We start from the raw sequence: 22,206 nt of genomic DNA, 5'->3' as shown, positions 1-22,206 counted from the left end.
CCCAGCGTGAAACATGAAAAAACTTGGAATGGTACACTTATTTACATACATTCATTCAGCTGAAGCTAATTAAGTTAGAGCAGCTACATAAATAGGGGCCTTAATAAAGCGTGTTAAAAATGCAACGACGTTTTTCATTCATCAATTTTTGCAAACTTTGACAAAGCAGAGCCATCACCATTCTAGTGTGGTGGTGGCAGAGTGAGAGTTACTGTCTGTTCTCGAACTCCGCGACTAGCAGCTGCGAACGGTTCCAATAGGGAAGTATCAACCTATCAAATATTCCAATTTTAACTATTGCACAATGTTGACAGGCTTACAAAACACAAAAATTCACCATGGCCGGATTTTTAAAACCAACGATTGATTTTTTATGAATTTTTTAAAGAGCGATGCGCAAAAAAGAGGTGTGGCCTAAAACGTCAGCAGCTGACATCATTTCCCTGTTCCGATCAGAGCTCCATTTCCATGCCGTGTTGCGCCTACCAGGAGGTGAATAGCACTGTCTTTTTCAGCCTTTTTAAAGCATTTAACCAGCATTTTTTCCATCATGGGGCTAGGATTCACGAAAGGTCAATCCAATAACCTTCCTCAAGTAAAGTCATTCATGGTGTTTGACTTTTTTCGAAAGGACGAGAGATTTAATGTCCTAGAAGTACGGGGAGTGAGACAACAAAGTTTCACCATTGTTATTCTTTAAAATTGTACGTACATATCCGTCTATGTTTGCAGTTCATATTATTCGCATTAGTTTCCCTTATCAAGATTGATCATTTCCATTTGTGTGTCGATGGTTTTTTTATCTGAATATATAAATTACAATGTAAGAGCGCTATTCCAGTTCTTACTTGGCGGCTTTTAATGAGGCGCGCATTTTGTAACAACCCTACTGCAAGTGATTCCAGTACTAAGTTTAAGAGCAGTTTTTGCATGAAAATTTTTCGCTTTGTTGGCAATAAAAGTTGATCTGCTTTTTTTTTTTTTGTGGAAAATTGTTTTAAATCCACTAATACATGTTAATTATCCTTGAGTTTTTGTGCAACTTAGCAAAAAAAGGAAAAATACATTTTTTTGCTCTTTTGATAAAAATAATAAATTTGAAAATGGTGTTCATTTCATAAAATAAGTACCTTTTTGCAGGTGAGAAAGGTCTTGTATATATAGAAACGCTTCTGGTGATAAACTGAAAATGTATTTTTAAATTATCAATTTGTAATAGTTAAAATTTGAAGATAGTTTGAATGTTAAAAAGAAAGTATTAATAGTTTTTGCATTGTTATTGAAATGTAAATAGTAATGCATCTATTACTTTCTATAAGTTTATTGTGCGGGGTTTAAATTCCTTTGTTTACTTGCATTTTTTTAAAAAATATCTCATATGCTTATTAAACATTTATTTATGAACAGTTGTGAACATATATTTCAAACTGTATTTCTCACTTGACATAGTTTTTAATTAAAATGAAGTGCAAATTTTCATTTTCAAATTTTAATTAATAAACACACTTGAAAATACTTCTTTCGAAGATCCTGCTGGGACGGAACAATAACAAATCGCTTGTGAGGAGTTTTTTTAGATGTAGATACGCATCCAGGAACGAAGCAATACTTGCAATTGATTCTACTAGCCATGACAAAGAAAATCAAATAAAAAACAATCGCAGAATGCATTAAACCCTACAGACAGCAAAGGATTTTCACTAGCCTTTTATGCGCGCTGCTGTTAGAAGGCTCTTGTTTTCCCGCGCCTTCCCCCAAAGATCGCCAAGCACTTCTTTATCCTAGCCAACCCCGCCGCCTCGCAGCGCGGCAGTGACGTCAGTCAAAGGACTTACAAGCAAATGACGTCACTCGCGCGTGAACTTTAAAAAAATATTTTAAAAAAAAGTATTAGTCGTATCGTAAAAATTTTTTCGCAGAAGATGTTCATGTATGTTACTCTATCAAATAAAAATAAAATTAGAAAATCGAATACTTCCCTATTGAAAAGGGGGTGATGGTTTAAGGAAACACACTTCCCGATGCATTCGATTTTTGCTTGCTCGTTATTTCCTTCTTGCTATCACCCCTGGGCGGTCATTTCATTCTGGGCGGTATTTATTTCATAATAGTTTGTTAGTTTAAAATACAATCTGCTCTGAAAATGAATTCAAAAACAGATGCTTCAAACGACTTAAGTTTACAGAAGAACAGCAAGCTATTTGGTCCCTTTCACAGCCAAAATAATTTCTGCAACCAAGAAAAGGTTTCATATTCAACTTTTGAGCTATTGGGGATAGTTGTAATAAATCAATCGACAAAACATCTTTACAGAAAAGTGATGGTGCCAGAAATATTTCTACACTTGCACGGCGTCAAAAATCAAAAAATTGTATTGCTGTTTTTAGTAAATCGGAAGAAATATGTCCCTTGAAGTATGCAACTTTGATGACAGTAGTCAAAAAAAACTTAAACTCAGAAATTACAAATGAATTACCATTCATCAGTGAAAGTAATGAAATGGGTTATGCTTCGCCATTTTCAAACGTTAGCAAAAAGATTACGGAATTTCACCAGACAATTCTATTTGGCACATGCAATGAAGATTTAAAAAGAAATTTTGACGAAGAAAAATATGAAAAGAATGTTACGCAGCAGGGTTCTGTCAAGGATTCAGATTTTTTTGACAAATTATTAAATAGTAACTATAGTGTTGAAGCAAATGGCGGAAAAGGAAATTTCAAAGCCAAGAATCCAGATGAAGAAATGAACAAAAAACATGATGGGCATTCTTTTAGATTGGTTGATCGGACCGAAATGTGAGATGACTTCAAATCAGAAGGTCAACCTAGAAACGAGAAACGAGGCGAAACTTCATATGATTTTTCGAAAATGGAAGTGGATATTGATTCCCACGCTCTCGAAAATGAAGCCATTGATTTCAAACGTCAAAATATTCCAAAACAGAAGGATAGAACATTAATTCTGGATAACAAAGTTATGGAACAACAAATCCTAAACGCAGTCAAAACTTTAAATGCCGGTAGAGGATCAACAATTGCAGACATAATGAGATATGTACGAGAGTATTTCCCGTTGGAGAACAAAGTACTTTTATCAATTGAAGTTCGCTCACTCTTGAAATATTGCACCAAAAATGGCACTTTAATGGAAGTAAAAGGAAAATACATTTTTAATTTTACAAAAACTGTTTAAAAGAGCACTGTTCGACTAAAGTATTAGAACTATAAAAAAAATAAAGAGATGAAATATACTTTAATTTTCCATTTGTTCCCCTTATATTTACAATAAAATGAAGCGGTTTGTATAGGAATGCTCAGAAACACAGGGGTATTTTTCCTTATCGTTATGTTGTGAGCCTACGTCCAGGAGACCCCATAGCACCTTCAGCCTTGAAATTTTGTGCAAAATTACTTGGAGCCCCGGGAGTTTGCACCCATAGCGTAAGATGGAGAGGGCACGCTGATACTCAGAAATTGAAGCCGGAAGTTACATCGATGTATTCCAAATTCTTAGCTTCTCGCTAAAGATCTTGGGATACATTTTGATTCAAAACATTGCATTATTGAATCGCAACTGGTAATTAATTTAAACTTGGGTATTGTTGCAAGTTTATGAAATTACATTAAAACGTAAACCAATCCGTCAGCTCTTTAATTCGTTCGTTTTGCGAGATTGGTGATAACCATCAATGTTGGGAATCAACCACGCTATCATAACCCCACCCATTTCATCTCCTTTTTACCATAGACGTAACCTCTATTTAAAGTTTCTTTACTGCGTGTTTACAACTTTTTTTTTTTTTTTTTGTGCAATTAGTTTTCCAAGTTAAAAATTTCACATAAAAGGCCTGTTAAACGGATGAAATTTTTCCCACACCCCTTAACATCCTATTTCATTCGAAAAAGATTTTTCTCTGCATCAAATGGAGCTTGTTTTCTCAATTAATTAATTTTCTTAATTAATTAGAACAGCAGTTGTAAATGTTTCTCATCTAGCGAAAATCCAAGGCTCTACTCGTTTAAAAAGCCCGGAGTTATATAAAGCAAAATATTACGAGAGACCACGAATTTTAAAGCGATTTTTCAAACCTACAAAACGCCAGTTTTGTTATGTACAAAAGGCCCTTAAACTGAAATTTAGGACAAGTTTTCACTGGGGGGTGCTCTTTGAAACGTTTTTTTTTTCTCTTTAAATAAAAATTGAAGCGTTTTTATTGTTGTACGTATTTTTATCAATTTTTTCCTGTCTTCGAGTTGGATAGGGATTTTTATATTTTTCTCAATTTAATGAGCTTTTTACTGATACTCTACTTTCTACGGGAAGGGGAGCGCGATTTTTATTTTGCTCTAATCGTAACCTGTATTTTAATCCGATTCTTCGAAACAGGCACTTTAAATCTTCGGGAATTAAATAAGATTGTGAAGCACTCTTCGGGAGTTGATGAGCAGCAGGGAGCAGGAGCCCTATTAGTAATAATAATAATAATAATAACAATAGTTGCATTTTTGATTAAAATATGGTGCTTGTCAGTGGCGTATGCAGCAAGGGGGGGGGGCGGTTGAACTCTACGGTGTAAATTTATATAAAAAATTCAATTACAATATCAAGTTACAATATCCAGAGTTAATTATCTTTATTATTATTTTTTATATAACTTTTATTGCATTAATAAAAAAAAGTAGAGACTGAATTAAGTCGGTCTCGAGGAAATATTTGTCGCGGGAGAAAGCAAAAGATTGCCTAAACTAGTGCTAGTGGTTTATACTTACGGAGTCTCAAACCTCACCTCCATCGAACATCACCAAAAAACGTCTAAAATTGCTTTTTTTAAACTACAATTTCGAGCAATAGTCGGGAGTGTTTCCCTGAACCCAATACATTTCCTTTCGTTACAAGGATGCCCAATAAAATCGCTTTTTTAAAATTTCAATTTCGAAAAATTTCTAGGGGAAGAGAGAGGTCAACGAACTTCCCCCGTTCCTAACATCACCAAAGATCGATCAAAAAGGGTTTTTAAAACTACATCTTTAAACAAAATTGCCAGGAGTTATTTCTTGAAACTTCAATCTTGAATCATTTCCGGCGGAAGGTCCTCGAACCTCTTTTGTTCTTATCATCACCAAAGATCGTCTCAAAGTGCATATTTAAAGCTACAATGATGCAAAATTGCCAGGAGTGCTTCCCTGAACCTATTTCTTTCCCAAATACAAGCAAAGATGGCCTACAATTACGTTTTTCAGACCGAAATTTCGAAAAAAATTCGGGGGTGAGCCACTGAGAAAAAATAAAAGAGTGAAGCCTTTGATTCTTGAAGCAAAGATCCAAAGTCGATTGATAGCATTTGAAGCAAAGTTTAAAGTATTGAAAGAAATGATATTTCTTTTGTCAGTTTTAAGTAAAACGTGTCGTCCATTTGTCTAAGTTGAATTACGTGACTTGGGATCTTTGCTTCAGTTTTTCCTAAGTCAATTTAGTGGAAGAAATTTTATCTTCAACTTGTGTTTAGACATACTATCTTTGCAGGGATGGAAAATCAAAAATTCATTTCTGTGTCAGCAAAAATTCCAATTTTGTATCAGAACAAATAGTTTTGTATCAGTAAAGACAGTTTTGTATCAGAATAATCAGTTTCGTATCAGGTGAGCTCCCGGTTTTGTAATTTTAATTTTGGACAAGATCACTACAGTTTGAATCAAATATAAAACATTTGTAGCAAAAAAGTACATAATTAATTTTTAAAACCCATTTTGGTTACAATATTATCGTTTAAAAAAGGGTAAAAACTACTTTTGGTAAAAGTACCAAATTAATCATAATACATACTTAACTAGAATCTTAATTTAGTTGTTTTATTGCATTTGCTGCAAATATTTATCATATTTTTAACCGACTTCAAAAAGGAGGCGGTTATCAGTTCATACCGTATGTATGTTTTTTTTTTTTGTCCACTCACAGCGTCTCACCTAGTGAACCGATTTTGATGGTTTTTTTTAATGCATAGGGGATGGCTCAACTTAGGTCCCATTACTTTGTTTGACCATATTTGTTCTTTAGAAAAAAAAGTTATGGGCAAAAAACAGTACATTTCATGCAATTTCCCTATTAAATGATTAAATATGAAACCCATTGTTATAAAAGTTTGGTGCCTTATAACAGTAACATTAGTAGTAATTGTAATGATAATTTTGAATAAAGGCTTCTCTAAAGCAAGCATCAAGTTTCTTCAGTGTCATTGCTTTATAGTTTTAACCTAACCTGGAAGCGAGATAATGCTGTGATTAAGATCTGCTTAGGCCTTCACAATGCTACCAGGTTAAGTTTGTCTCAACTATAGTTTAGAATTTTTATCGTTATCAACTATGCCAATAACAGATGATCTGGGATAAGTAAGGAGATACAGGGTTGCATCACAAGCAACTTGTATGTTGTGAAATGTAAATTAGTTAGAGAAAAAGTAATATTTAAATGTTTATAATTAAATTAACACACTAATGAATTCCAGAGAGGAACAAGGGTAATTTTTTAGTGGCAATCACTTAAAGGTTTAAGGATTGTTTATAATTTTTTTTTTAGTACGGAGCATTTTTATGAAAAAAAATAAGGTGAAGTTTCGTGATGGTAACTCTTACTATTTCTGAAATATCTCTACACATTATAAAATGAAGTCTCCAAAAAGCGTCTGTGTGTTTGAACTCGCAAAACTCGAGAACTAACCTGCCGATTTTGCTGAAATTCTCACAGTTTGTTCCTTTAAGTCCTGAAAAGGTTTGCAGACCAGTTCGAAAACAATTCGATGAATAGCTCTTTTTTTAATTCCAATTTAGGCCCAATTTTCACATAAAATCCCGAATATGGGGATGAAAAATTACTCGCAAATTGTAATATTATACATCGTTGGAAAGGGAAGAATTTTCCGCGTTCTACGCAATTTGTTCTAATGCTCTAACTTAATTGCGGCGGTAGTTTTTTACGGTTTTAGCTCGATTTTTTTTTTAGGCTTAGCTGAAATTCAGGCACTACTTTCTTCATTAAATCCATCAATAAAAAGTGAAGGAATTGTTCCACAGTTTTCGTTTCGACTCCATTGGAAAGAGCTGCTCTTTTTACTCCAGATCTAACTCGACCTAAGGTCGAAAGTTTAACCCTCTATCTATATTAGAAAAAAAGTTACAAGTAAATTAAATGAAGTTCAAAAATCCATTTTATTTTGCGTTTCCACGGTAACGCTTTTTGAACGTTTTGTTTACTTCCATCTTTTTCATTTTCAATTCTTAAACTTATTTCATTTTGTGTTTCCATGGTTACGCCTTTTAAATCCATCTTTTTAATTATATTTTAATTTCTTAAAAGTATTTGTTTGGCGGGGAAATTTTGCATGATGGTTTTTTTTTCCTTTCATTTAATCCTGGTTATTGAATATACTTCACTTGACACAACGGTTTTTTTCAAGGTAGACTGGGCAAAGCCGGGCAACGCAGCTAGTTTATACTAAAAAGAATGAAATAAAAAATTTTTGAAAAAAAAAAATAGAACCGACTTCAAAATTCCTCTAAAAAGTGAAAAATAATTTTATTCTCTTAACACCATCGATAATATTTTTAAACATAATTTTTGAAGTTGGCGCAAAAACAAAAAATAAAATCCAGTGTAACCATGCTCCGTTCATATTTTTTTCAGAAAATCATCCAAAGTTAGGAACGAAACATTTACAGTCGAATCCCGCTACAACGCTATCTGACTTACGCGAAACGGCTATAACGCGAGTTTCATGAGAAATGATTTTTTTTTTATTGCTGACGAAAATTGATCACCTGCAACATGATTTTTTTTTTTTGGAAAGGAGCCGCGGAGCGTAGAAAGGGCTTTGTTGACACTAAATATTGGTTTCGTGAATGGACCTTTCATCCCTTTAGCATCATTGAAAGCGGAAGATCACACTCTGTATTAGTCTAAATAACGCATTGCTTTAGTTTATACGAATAACCGCTTCGATTCTTAACGTTTCATTTTACATATGAACATTGATAAAATAGAATGGCTCCCAAACGCGCTTTTTCATCTAAAGTTGGCGAAAATGGAATGAAAAAGAGAAAGTTTCTGACCATGACAGAAAAGGTCAAGATTCTCGATATGCTTGAACAATCAAAAAGTGGATCGAAGGTAGCACGACAGTTAAGTAAAAGCGAAACTTCGATACTTGGCGCTCAAAAAAAAAAAAAAAAACTTATAACTCAAGAAAAGGAAATCCGTAAAAGTTTAGAACTCGACGAGTAATAAGCTCGCAGATTAGTGTCTGAGCAAAATACAAACATCATGAAAATAGAAGCTGCTCTTTCATTGTGGCTTAAAGAGGCCAGAAAGAGGGGTGTTCTCGCACTTCATAAACCATCATCTTCAACATTTGAAAAATGTAAAATTAAGCTTACGATATCTGCTGTTCATTGCTATTATAACGCAGTAATGTACTTAATGTAAGTACTGTACTGTTTTAATTCATCTCTCTCATTGATCATTGATTTTGTTTCTCATAACAGTAATTTGTGTTAAATAGTACCCCTTTTCTAAAATACAATAAAAAGTCAGTTCTTTATAAAATATAGGGGTGTTAACACACTTTTGAAATAATTGGGTATGCCTATAAAAAATTTCTAAGCATACGTTGTTCTACAACGCGAAATTTCGACTTGCGCGAGGGGTCTTCTGGAACACATCCCTCGCGTAAGTCGGGATCCGACTGTATATCGTTGCTCAAATATGCTGTCATCAATGCATAATGTATGTGGTAGGGAAGAAACTAGGCCTGGTTAAATTTATAGTTTAGTTATGGCTGTGAATGATCTTATCTATCGTTTTTTGCGCCAACTTCAAAAATTATGTTTAAAAGTATTATCGATGGTGTTTAAAGAATAAAATTATTTTTCACTTTTTAGAGCAAATTTTGAAGTCGGTTCTATTTTTTTTCTTTTTTTGTCAAAATTTTTTTATGTCATTCTTTTTAGTGTAAATGTAGGTATTTCAGTAAAAGTAAGAAATTACCATCACGAAACTTCACCATATTTTCATAAAAACGCTCCATACTAAAAAAAGGAAGAAAGCTATAAGCACACCTTAAACTTTAAGCGATTGGCACTAAAAATTTATCTTTGTTCCTCTCTGGAATTCATATTTTGTGTGTTAATTTAATTATAACCATTTAAATATTCCGTTTTCCCTAACTAATTTGCATTTCACAGCATACAAGTTGCTACTCGACGTTAAATCCCGGTTATCACAAATTTGCCATTTCAACTGCGCTTGAGCGCAGACTTAGCCGATTTCAAAAATCTTGCTAAAATTAATTACAAACATTTTAAATTTTGTAATAAACTAGCATTCCCGTACCCGGCATTGCTCGGGTAATGGAATTAGAAGAGGTTAACAGTGCTTGGTGCACCTAGTTTCGAAAATCCCCTATAATAATTACTTACTACCTATAACTTTTTCTAATTTGGGGAGGATCCCGGGGCCCCTGGGCTCCTTATATATATGCCCTTGTCCTTATCCGATCTTTAACTGTTACTAACGATCCTTTTAAAGTACTGATTATCTTGCAAACACAGGCCCTCTACATTTTATTGTTATACCTATGTTTAAGCAAGAACTTCCTTGTATACAATATTTTTAGTTTTTTTTTTTTTTTCTGGTGCTAAAATTATTAAGCTGCTTGATGAACTGACTTTGGAGCAAGCTACATAACATTGGCCGTGTGAAAAAAAGTCTTCTCTTAAATCGATCCCTGCTACTTTTAATGTCTGTTCTTGTGACTTATTAATGGTTATTGCAAAGCAAACTTTAACAGGAAACTGCACTCTTCTAAATTCAAAAGGATAGTCCGCCTGTGATGATGTTCTTAAAAACTTTGTTTCTGGTTTTGAAAAAACGAAAGCAAAAGACAGAAACATTATGATTTGACTTGAGAAAAGCCTCGAAGAATCACGTGAGAAACAAACACAATATCAAATTTATAGTTCGCTACGACCAAAAGTTGAGATGAAGTACTGAATAATGATTTGAATGGAGGAACGCCTTCGAAAATAAGGGATTTGAATTTCAATGACAGGTTTTAATTTCGCAGAAATTAAGGGGTTTTAATTAATTTCTCCCGAACTAATTGAGATTTCGAAAAATCCTTTCTTAGTGGTTACTTTCGTAATCATGCGGACATGTCTGCCAAATTTCAAGTCTGAAGCTTCAGCGGTTTCGACTGTGCGTTGATATATATATATATATATATATATATATATATATATATATGTTATCTCAGGACATTGATTTTTATATATTAAGATATGAGATAGCAACAGAAGTTTTCTCTGATTTAGTTTTTAGGCCTCGGTAAAGATTGAATTTTGCGTCTTAATTATTAATGGATTCGGTGTCTGATTTGTCTGTCCTTTTTCAGGACCAAATTTTTAACCTCAGAAGAGCGTACTAGAATTGCAGCATCACTTCTAATACAAAGCTGAACCCTCAACCTAAATAAAAATGTATAATACTAAGTTGTTTACGCCTAACGTAAAATATCCGCAAAAGACGGATTTTTCTATTAATATTCCAATCATTTTTGAAGTAGGTGTTTTACATTTATGTTAAATAAATATTTCCAAACTAATAAACATTGAAGTGTCACTTTTCTCTTAAGGTTATCAGTTATTCATATCCGTAGTTTCATACAATGTATTACGAAATCGCTGTTAAAATTTTCTAATCGCATTCATTAATTTGGTGGGACTCTCGCTCAGCCTAAATATAAACAAGCAACACGAAATCTTAAAAAGAAAGCCTAAAAAGCTAAGTCCGCGCTCAAGCGCAGTTGAAATCATAGACGAATAATAAGAGTAGACTGAGCTTCCCCAGACTTGCTGATGAAAAAATTGGTTCATGGATACATCATGTGACTGGTGGGAGGCTTGGCGAAAACTTTGGCAGCATGGTTGCTAGATGGCAGGATTATCTATGGTTTGGCACTTGACATATATTTTAAGACGTAATGTGTTTTTATTATAATTTTTTCCCCAGGTGCAAAGATGATTGAACTGTTTTTCTTTTAATTATACATTATTTTGACATTAGTAATTAGTTTTTGATCACAATTTTCAGTAACTTTTATTTCATTTGGAACTGCTACATCAGCACAGGCGTAAACGTTTTGCTTTAACGCAAAAATGTACTAATCGGTATCTTAAATTGAAATTGTAGGTAAAAATCTTACCGTTTGCCGATTCTTTTTGGGCTCTTGCATCTTTAATTGCTTAGAGAGTTATTGAAATTGAATAAAGAAAATGCACAATACTATCAAACGAAAAACTCACTATATTAACAAAATATTTACAACTAGAAAAACAAATTTACAAATTGGACTCCATAAAAGATCATTCTTCCGTGTTTCATCAATTCTATTTATTTTATTTCTCGCTCGCGTTGATCGTCTGCTACGATCAGCGCCCGCTGTTGCTAGGATATCCACCAGTCACATGGTTTGGTTTATGAGCAGCAAAAGGATTGCCATAGCTCGGTCTACTCTTATTGTTATGTCAGTCTATGGTTGAAATGGCAAATTTGTGATAACCGGGATTTAACCATAGACTAATAATAAGAGTAGACCGAGCTATGGCAACCCTTTTGCTGCTCATAAACCAAACCATGTGACTGGTGGATATCTTAGCAACAGCGGGCGTTGAGCGTAGCAGACGATCAACGCTCGCGAGAAATAAAATAAATAGAATTGATGGAACACGGAAGAATGATCTTGTATGGAGTCCAATTTGTAAATTTGTTATTCTAAGATGTAAATATTTTGTTAATATAGTGAGTTTTTCGTTTAGATAGTACTGTGCACTTTCTTTAGTCAATTTCAATAACTCTTTTAGCAATTAAAGATGCAAGCGCCGAAAAAGAATCGGCAAACGGTAAGATTTTTACCTACAATTTCAATTTAAGATACCGATTAGTACATTTTTGCGTTAACGCAAAACGTTTACGCCATTACGTTTACGCCAACGCTGACGTAATAGTTCCGAATGAAATAAAAGTTACTGAAAACTGTGACCAAAAACTATTACTAGTGTCAAAATAATGCATAACTAAAAAAAAAAAAAAACTGTTCAATCTCTGTACTTGGAAAATTTTTTTTAATGAAAACACATCGTCTTAAAATATATGTCGAGTGTCAAACTATAGATAATGCTGCCATCTAGCAACCATGCTGCCAAAGTCTTCGCCAAGCCCTTCCACTAGTCACGTGATACATCTATGAACCAATTTTCTTCATCAGCAAGAATGAAAAAGCTCGGTCTACTCTTATTATTAGTCTATGGATTTAACGTCTAGTCAAGTTGCTTGTGATGCAATCCTGTAAAGTTGAGGTAAACTTAACCAGATAGTATTGTGAAGGCTAAGCAGATCTTGATTACTGCATACCCTCGCTTCCAGGTTAGGTTTACCCCCACTACGGAGCAATGACAATGAAGAAATTTGATGCTTGCTTCAGAGAAGCCTTTATTCAAAATTATCATTACAATTACTATTAATGCTACTGTTATATGGCAACAAACTTTTATAACAATGGGTTTCATATTTAATCATTTACTTGGGAAATTGCATGAAATTTACTGTTTTTTGCCCATAACTTTTTGTCCAAGGAACAAATATGGTCAAACAAAGTAATGGGACCTAAGTTGAGTCATCCCCTATCCATTAAAAAAAGAATCATCAAAATCGGTTCACTAGGTGAGACGCTGTGAGTGGACAAAAAAAAAAAAAAAAAAAAAATACATACGGTATGAACCATAGACTAATAATAAGAGTAGACCGAGCTTTCTCATTCTTGCTGATGAAGAAAATTGGTTCATAGATGTATCATGTGACTAGTGGAAGGGCTTGGCGAAGACTTTGGCAGCATGGTTGCTAGATGGCAGCATTATCTATAGTTTGGCACTCGACATGTATTTTAAGACAATGTGTTTTCATTAAAAAAAAACTTCCAGATGCAGAGATTGAACTGTTTTTCTTTTAGTTATGCATTATTTTGACATTAGTAATAGTTTTTGATCAGTTTTCGGTAACTTTTATTTCATTTGGAGCTGTCAGCGTTGGCGTGAACGAAATGGCGTATACGTTTTGCGTTAACGCAAAAATATACTAATCGGTATCTTAAATTGAAACTGTAGGTAAAAATCTTACCGTTTGCTGATTCTTCTTGGTCGCTTGCATCTTTTATTCGCAACTCCAACGAACTATAGGGGGCACTGTAGTCACTGTTTAATGGCGGAATTGAAAACTAAAACAAACGCATGTGGTAGCGAAGAAAATGCTAAAAGTGTTGTGATTTTTGTTCGTATGTATGATTTTTTCGCTTTATTCGTTTGAAAAGATTTTTCAAAGTCTTTTGGTTATTCTGACCCATATAGAAAGAGATTAGAAACCAAAAAGTATTACGAAAGTAAACAATTAATGTAGAACACACAGTAAGTTGTTCTGAAGCAGCCATTTTCACGATGTTGAATTCGGAATTCATAAATTTTTGGTTCGCTTCGAACGGCATTTTCATTTTGTACCGTTTTTTCTATACATTAGTACATATTAAGTTCAGTTTCGTGACATTTCCGGCATTTGTTGACATTTTTGTCACATAGTGCACATACGTGGCAGACTGTCAAGAGTAACGTTTAACACTAGATAATTTATTTCTATGACTATATGATTGGATATCCAAAGAAATCATGCATTTAATTCATTCGTCATGGAAATAATTTACCTGATATGCGAAATCTTGTCAAGATACATTATTCTTTCACATAATTTTAAAACCATAACACTATAAACAGATTTTTGGCGAACTTTTATTTTTTATTGTTCAAATTCTTAACGTTCTTTCTGGATTTTTCAATCTGTTCTGCGATAAATATTTTCAAGAAAATTTATTTGCATACTGTCTATTTCAGTAGGATACTGTAGTAACAAATTTTATTTAAATCATTTATGTGGAATTAGGTTAAAGAAAAGTGTCCAGTCAATGTTGTTAAGTTCGTTTTTTTTCCTTCATCGAATTGAAAAACTGATATTTATTCAAATTCACTCAGAACAAAATAAATAAAATGTGTACTCACAGTTTATATATGGTGGTAGTTTTCTTTTCAGTTGATTGACCATTATTTCTTTTTACTTATCGAATTCTGTAATCTTACTATCATTTTATTCCACTCATGATAAAAATTAAAAATGGTTTAACTAAAAACGCGAAAACTCGCCAAGGCTACTTTGCTTGCACAATACTAAAACTACTATAACCCTAAACAAATTTGGCGAAACCTTTCAGCTGAGAATAAAAGGAATAAAGTAAATTCTTTCTCGGTTATTCATTTTGTTCTACGATAATATATTCAAGAAAATATTTTGCATACTGTCCATTCCAACTAAATGCTGCTGTAAAATATGATTAGTTAAATTAATTTAAGATTAAAAAAAACTCATATTCTTACAAATTCATACAAAACAATAAAAATTTTTACCTGGTATAACGTTATCCAATTTTGTTAATCCAGAGTTTTCTTGTTTACGCTTCCACCATTTAATACTTTTTTGAAAGAAATAAGAAAAACTAACATTATTTTGAGAAGCTCGAGAATACTACTAAGGGACGAATTAATTTCTGTAGCTGAAAGCAAACTAAGACACATCGATTGCGTTAATAAATACTCGGAACAAACTGCCTGTGTTTACGTCAACAGACACACGTGATGCGCAACGTGGCAATGTTTTAGGTGCAGACGCAGTTTTATAAATCACCGCAAGGTAGCGTATTCGAGCGCTGGAGTTCCGAATTGCTTAGAGAGTTATTGAAATTGACAAAAGAAAATGCACAATACTATCTAAACGAAAAACTCACTATATTAACAAAATATTTACAACTTAGAATAACAAATTGACAAATCGGACTCCTAAAAGATCATTCTTCCGTGTTCCATCAATTCTATTTATTTTATTTCGCTGATTCGCAATTCTATTTATTTTATTTATTGATCGTCTGCTACGATTAACGCCCGCTGTTGCTAGGATATCCACCAGTCACATGGTTTGGTTTGTGAGCAGCAAAAGGGTTACTATAGCTCGGTCTACTCTTATTATTAGTCTATGGTATGAACTGATAACCGCCTCCTTTTTGAAGTCGGTTAAATAGTTGACAACCTGAATCAAAATGACATATTTCGAAATTGATTTAAAAACGCTTATAACTTTTTTTTCTTTGAAGATAGAAGCTAATTCCTTCGACCATAGGTCGAGATATTTCTGGAGCAAAAAATGTCGTTTTTTTCAATGGCGTCAAAAAGAAAACTGTGGCACAATTCCTTCACTTCTTATTGATAGATTTAATGAAGAAATTAGTACCTAAATTTCAGCTAAGTCTAAAAAAGTTTGAGCTAAAAACGCAAATTACTATCGTCGTAATAAAGTTAGAGCATCGAAACAAATTGCTTAGAACGTGGAAAATTCTACCCTTTTCAACGATATATAATATTAATATGTGCAAGTAATTTTTCACCCCTTTAATAGCCAATAATAGGCAATTTACGTGAAATTTGGGTCTAAATTGGAATAAAAAAAGAACTATTTGTCAGATTTTTTTTTCGAATTATAGCCTGTGTTACTCAGTGAGAAGGCACCTTTCATACAGTGAAATAATTTTTTAAATAGGTGCAGTGGTTCCGGAGATTACCTCGAACATATAAACACACAAAAATTCGTCCTCTCTTTATAATATTGGTACAGATATAGATTTTTATTTTACATACATTCCATGGGCGATAACGTGACTTTCGAAAATCATAAAACATTTTATAAGAAAAAATACAGGATGCGGTGTATATCCACTTGTTAAGCATTAGATGGGGTTCAAATGAGGCAAGTTTTAGATTTTTAAAAAATGGTTTTTTGAATAATCTCAAATAATTACTTCAAAAATCGTTAATTTTTGAAAATTTTCAAAATTTCAAATTTTATTTCCATGGCTGTATGCATCTAAGGATTATAATAAAATACGCTATGAAACTATCACAGGGTGGCGACAGGAACTGTGAAAAAAAGTTCCCTGACTTTTCCCTGATTTCCCTGATTAAGTTCACCAAATTTCCCTGATTTACGTTACCAGTGATAATGGTTTTCTTTCTTTGCTTTACTTGAAATCCATTGTATGTTTGTATAAAATGCAGTATTTTAAACGTTCTAAGTTATGTAAAGTTATTGAATTAAAGATATGTTTTAAAAAGATGCTACTTTTTTTAATAAAATGGTTAAAAAAACAAGACTATTTTTGGGGGGGGGGGGAATAACCTACAAAACAGTATATTAAATTTTTATACAATGGAAAGATTATAAAAAATTTAAAAAAAAAAAAAAAAACTTTACATCCAGAAACCACTTAGCATAAGAATTTTAAGAAACTATTAAAATTACTTTTAAAAACATATGTATTTATGATAGAACTAAAAAGTAATTGAAATTATTTTGACCTAAGTTTTCAAACAGTATAGTAATTAAGTCAGACCAAACAACGTAAGTAGAAGCACAAATTTGTAAATTACAGCAGACACGTGTTTCGGCGTTACAGGGAACGCCTTTTTCAATGCAAAAAATAATGAGCTTATGGATGAAAAGACATCCGACAAAAGCTTTTGTCGGATGTCTTTTCATCCATAAGCTCATTATTTTTTGCATTGAAAAAGGCGTTCCCCGTAACGCCGAAATACGTGTCTGCTGTAATTTACAAATTTGTGCTTCTACTTACGTTGTTTGGTCTGACTTTACTATTCAGCACAAAGGTATTTATTTATCTTAGTATAGTAATTGTTGCAAGAATAACAATAAATAGTGAAAGAATAGAAGTAATGCAGTTATTCTTATATAACTAATTGACATATTTATGCAAAACAGATGAAACCATTTGACAAACATTCATAGGGAGCTTTTCTCTAATCAAAAACATAGGTTTTTAAAGAATGAATACAGCATTTTAACAATAAAAAAAATAAAGATATTTACTAGAGACGTACCGAGTACTCGGTAACTACTCGGTACTCGGCCAGTTTGCCGAGTACTCGGTACTCGGCCAAATTCTGATCAGATACTCGGCCAATACCGAGTAGTTGCAAAAAAATTGAATATTGTCCAAGGCAGATACTAAAATTTATAGAAAAAATAGCAAGTATTATATTTTGCAATCATTTACAATTACAATTTATAAGTCAAATTTTAAATTTTGAGAATAATGAAGTTTAATGCTTCAATGGAATAAATATTTATTTTAATGTCCCCAAAGTTGATAAAACTTATTTATGTAAAATTATGCAAAAAAAAGTATAGAAAATATGGAATTTTTATATTAAAAATGGATTTTTGTTACAAACAAAAATTAGTTATTAAAAATTATGGAAATACCTTTGCTTAAAAAATAAAACAACGTTAAAAGCACAGTGCAGGAACACTGAAGACACGTGTTTTGGCATTACAAGGAATTCCTTTTTCAATGCACCATATGGGAGCTCGTGGATTTAAAGGCATCCGACAAAAGTCAGATTTTTTTGTCGAATGTCTTTACATTCTTTAGCTCACATGTTATGCACTGAAAAAGACGTTCCTTGTGGGGGGGGGGGGGGTATAATGCGTAAATTGAATTTCAGCAGGAATTTAGTTTTAAAAACTATTATATGGACAAGGAGGTCTATACTACTATTCAAATAAGTTCATAATTCATCACATGTGTGTCGGTGGTTCTTCATAAAACATAATTGGTACTTGGTAACTCGGCCGAGTAGTGAAAGGCCGAGTACTCGGTATGAAATGAAATGAAAGAGAGGGGGGCTCAGCAGAGCCAAGCACTGCGACCAGAGGTCTATTGTACTAAACCCCAAACAAAAATCTTAAAAAAGACCAGTGGCCGTAGCAAAGATTAGCAGGCATTTAACGGGAATGTCATAGATTTCCCAAGGGTCAAGTAAGTGGCGGCCAAGGTGTTCAAACCTATAGGCAGAAAAAGTCTCACAATCACACAGAATATGTGCAACAGTTTCCTCATGAAAGCGACAGCCTCTACAAATTGGGTCATCAGACACGCCCATAATAGTAAGATGCCGCTTCAAAGTACAGTGACCAGTAAGGAGGCCAATAGCTCTTCTGATGCTGTTGCGGTTCAGACTTAAGAGCTCCTTTGCCCTAATACTAGGGCAACCTCTATTAAGTTCTTTCGCCTGTCGCTGTCCATCAAGGTTGCGCCAGTTATTATACTGTTTTTTACCAAAAATATCAAAAACAGCAGTTCTAATAAGATTTTTCGAAATCCCAATTGCTGGCTCAGGGCCAACAAAAGGGATATCAGAACCATTCCGAGCAAGATAGTCGGCCTTTTCATTTCCCTGCACTCCAGAGTGTCCAGGTACCCAGCAAAGGGTAACCTTGTTCAGCTTTGCAAGATTGCAGAGCAAATTATAGCACTCCCAAACGATGTGGGATGTCATAACATCCTTCTTGAGTGCGTTTAAGGCAGCCTGACTATCAGAGCATATATGAACACAACGGTCTCTATAGCCACTACTCAGGCAAATACCACAACACACCAGGATAGCGTAAATTTCAGCCTGAAAAACAGAAGTAAACTTGCCCAGAGGACAGGAATATTCAATACCATCGCCGGGACAAAAAGCCCCAGCCCCAGTCCTTTCATTCATCTTAGATCCATCGGTGTACCAGAGAGTGCAATCTTTACCATGAGATAAGGTAACATCCCTCCAGTCACTCCTAGAAGGAAAGATAACCTGATATGGCTTATCAAAAGCATACTCGCCAAGCATGTAGTCACTTGGCAGGCCAGAAAGAGGATGAGTAAGTACATCCTCATCAAAGTACTTCCAGGAAAGGTAACAAGAGTAGGCTTTCCATTGATTTGAGCGTTTAAGCCTCTCCATACACAGGAAAGCTTCAGCTTCAATCCGCATATGGAGCGGACATAAACCTAAAAGTAGTTCCAGCGCAGCAGTAGGCGTTGTCCTAATACAGTCAGTCATGGCTATGCAGACTAACCTCTGCAGCTTGTTAAGCTCATTTTTAGCAATGTCAAGTTTAGTTCTTGACCACCAGACAATAGAGCCATATGTAATGATGGGACAAATAACCATCTTGTAGATCCAATGGATAACCCTGGGGCTGAGCCCCCAGGTTCTACCAATAGCTCTCTTGCAAGACCAAAGGACTTTATTAGCCTTTGCCAAACAGTAGGTGAAGTGTTTCTTCCAGTTCATCTTGGAGTCAAAATAGATCCCAAGATACTTAACCTCGTCAGCGCAGCTGAGAGTTTGTCCGAAAAAAGTAATATTACTTACCTGGATTGCTCTTTTACATGTAAAAGCAACCATAGTGGTCTTAAGAGGATTTACAGAAAGACCCTCAGAATGACACCATCTTTCCACACATTTTAAACCATGTGATAGGATTGAAGAGACAGTGTCTAAGAACTTGCCTCTGGCCATAATGACCACATCATCAGCATAGCCACAGCAAAAAAGGCCAGAAGAAGTAATGCTTTCAAGCAGCGAATCAACAACAAGACACCAAAGGATAGGTGAAAGAACACCACCCTGTGGACATCCAGCATTTGCGTGAACAGTTAAATCAACACCACTAAGAGAGGCATTGACAAACCTATACCGTAATAAATTTTCAATCCAATTAACAATAGTTACATCAATACCCCTACTGGCAAGGGCTCTCAAGATAGTAGTAACAGGGACTCTATCAAAGGCACCTTCAATATCAAGGAAGACAGCCAGAGCTAACTCCTTGTCCCTATAAGACTTCTCCAAAACAAAGGAGAGACTATATAAGGCAGTTTCAGTAGACCTGCCAGGCTGATAAGCATGCTGAGAAGGAGAAAGAGGGGAGACTTTCAACACTGTTTCCCTAATATGTCTCTCAACTAACTTCTCCAAAGCCTTCAATAAAAAGGAGGTGAGACTAATAGGTCTAAAAGACTTAGCCTCAAAGTAGTTATCTTTTCCAACTTTTGGTATAAAGATAACCTTGGTATGCCTCCAAGCAGTTGGAACGTGCTCGAAAGCAATACAAGCTCTAAAAATCCTACAGAGTACAGGGGCAAGAACCTCAATACCCTTTTGAAGAAGGGCAGGAACGATGCCATCCATACCAGGAGTCTTGAAAGGCTTAAATGAGTTAATTGCCCAAAGAACCCTTTCATAAGTGACAATGCTTCTAGCACAGTCCCATTTGCGCTTTGTACACCATCTAACAGGTAATGTGGCTGAAGGGAGTGGGCCGTCTATAACATTTGAACCGGGAAAGTGGACCTTTAGCATCTCTGCTAGGGTATCACCTCCAGATTCAGTGAAGCTACCGTCAGTGCGCTTTAGTGTATTTAAGTCGCAATTCCCATCTCTGGTCATGAATTTTGTAATTCTGGCCATAGCAGGAACATCCTTAATATTATCACAGAAATTCCTCCAGGAAGCATATTTAGCATCCCTGATGGCTTTATTGTAATCAGTGAGGATGCTTTTATAAGTACCCCAATCACCATTCTTCTTAGCTCTGTTGAAGAGCTTTCTGCATTTGCTACGTAGATCACTGATCTCTCTAGACCACCAAGGAACTAACCTTGGCGAGTCAGTGACATTAGCCTTACAGTTCTGGTAGTAGGATTGGAGAATGGCACGTTGCAACTGGTCAACAGACAACTCCAAATCCAATAATGAATTAAACTTACCAGACAAACCGTGAATTGACAGCTTGAGGTCTTCCTTAAAGGCCTCCCAGTTGGTGTTCCTGGGATTCCTAAAAGGGAAAGTATGTCTCTTTAGACCTGTAACAGAGAAAGAGATTAGTCGGTGATCAGATAAAGTTGTTTCATCAGATACCTTCCAATCCGTAACCTGATCAACACAAGAATTGTTGCAGATTGTAAGGTCAATAACCTCTTTCCTGTTGCATGTAACAAAGGTAGGTTCATTGCCCTTATTTAAAAGACAAAGGTCATACATTAAAATGTCCTCCAACAGGTTATCACCACGTTTGTTGCAGTCAGAGCTGCCCCAAACAACATTGTGAGCATTGGCATCACAACCGATGATGAACTTCTTATTGTTACTTTTAGAATTCTCAATGAGTGCCTTCATACTCTCAGAGAGAGGTTCTTGCTTTTCAAAAGGTAAGTAAGCCGACATAAAGATAATTTCTTCCTTGTGTCCAACATCTCCATAAGTGATCCTGACAGCAACATTATCTCCGTCCAAGTACTTAATGAGATTAAGTGCATTTAACCTAGTGCAAACAAAAATGCAGGCTCTGGGTCTAGCACAGGTAAGATCATAATGCAACTTATGATCTTTAACATTTAGACCAAGGATTTTACCATTTCTGGTCCAAGGTTCCTGAATTAATGCAATATCAAAATCGCCTCTAGCCATCCTCCCACTTAAAAGAGCAGAAGCAGCACGGCTATGGTGAAGATTAATCTGTGCTATTTTAATGCCCATAAAAAAAAAAAAAAAAAAAAAAAAAAGAGAGAGAGAAGGGGCAAAAGCCTAATAAATACTAAGGAGGCTTGACAGCCACCTCCCCTTTAGACTCAGATAAAGTCTCATCCTGCGACATAGGCGAAGTAGGCGTGAGAGTCTCATCAGAGCCAGAGTCAATTTCTAACATACTAAGAGAGAGCATAGTACTCTCTTCTTCAGAGCTGCTTACCTTTGGGGTTTCCTCCTGTGAAGGGGGACCCTGCTCCTTTGATGTAGAAGCCTGCTCCACTTGAGCCACACCAGTCTTGACATTGGGATCACTCAAAATCTTGAAGGTACCACGATCAAGGCCAGTATAGGCTCCATAATCAGCATTTTTGATTGCTTCAGCAGACTCCAGATCAACCTCAAAGATCCATCTTATGGTGTATTGTTCCTCCACTTTGTGGATGAAACGCCACTCCTCAGATTTCAACTCAGGGTTTAATCTGTTGATCCTTTTAAGCAACACTCCTGCATCTCTAGTAAAGACATCCTTGGTTTTGAAGGCGACTTTAATAGGCTTTGGCAACTCATTAGCCCAGACAACCTTTAGTGCAGTGCCACCAACAACTTCAACATTGCCATTAAGTATGTTCCGGAGCCA

At 34.8% G+C, this 22,206-nt stretch overlaps 1 protein-coding gene across 1 annotated transcript in view; it reads left to right on the top strand.

The window, feature by feature from the left end:
- The window catches only part of LOC129216436 (WD repeat domain phosphoinositide-interacting protein 2-like), a 66,122-nt gene extending 63,320 nt beyond the window's left edge, over positions 1-2,802 (top strand). Inside the window, exon 5 of the mRNA XM_054850650.1 lies at positions 2,314-2,802. Coding sequence (XP_054706625.1) covers positions 2,314-2,802 — 489 coding nt within the window. The remainder of the gene's footprint in view (positions 1-2,313) is intronic.
- The last annotated feature ends 19,404 nt before the right edge of the window (positions 2,803-22,206 follow it).

This window comes from Uloborus diversus, chromosome 2 (genome assembly GCF_026930045.1).
Source record: "Uloborus diversus isolate 005 chromosome 2, Udiv.v.3.1, whole genome shotgun sequence".
In the NCBI taxonomy this organism is placed as follows: Eukaryota; Metazoa; Arthropoda; class Arachnida; order Araneae; family Uloboridae; genus Uloborus; species Uloborus diversus.
This window is presented reverse-complemented; position numbering and strand designations above follow the sequence as displayed.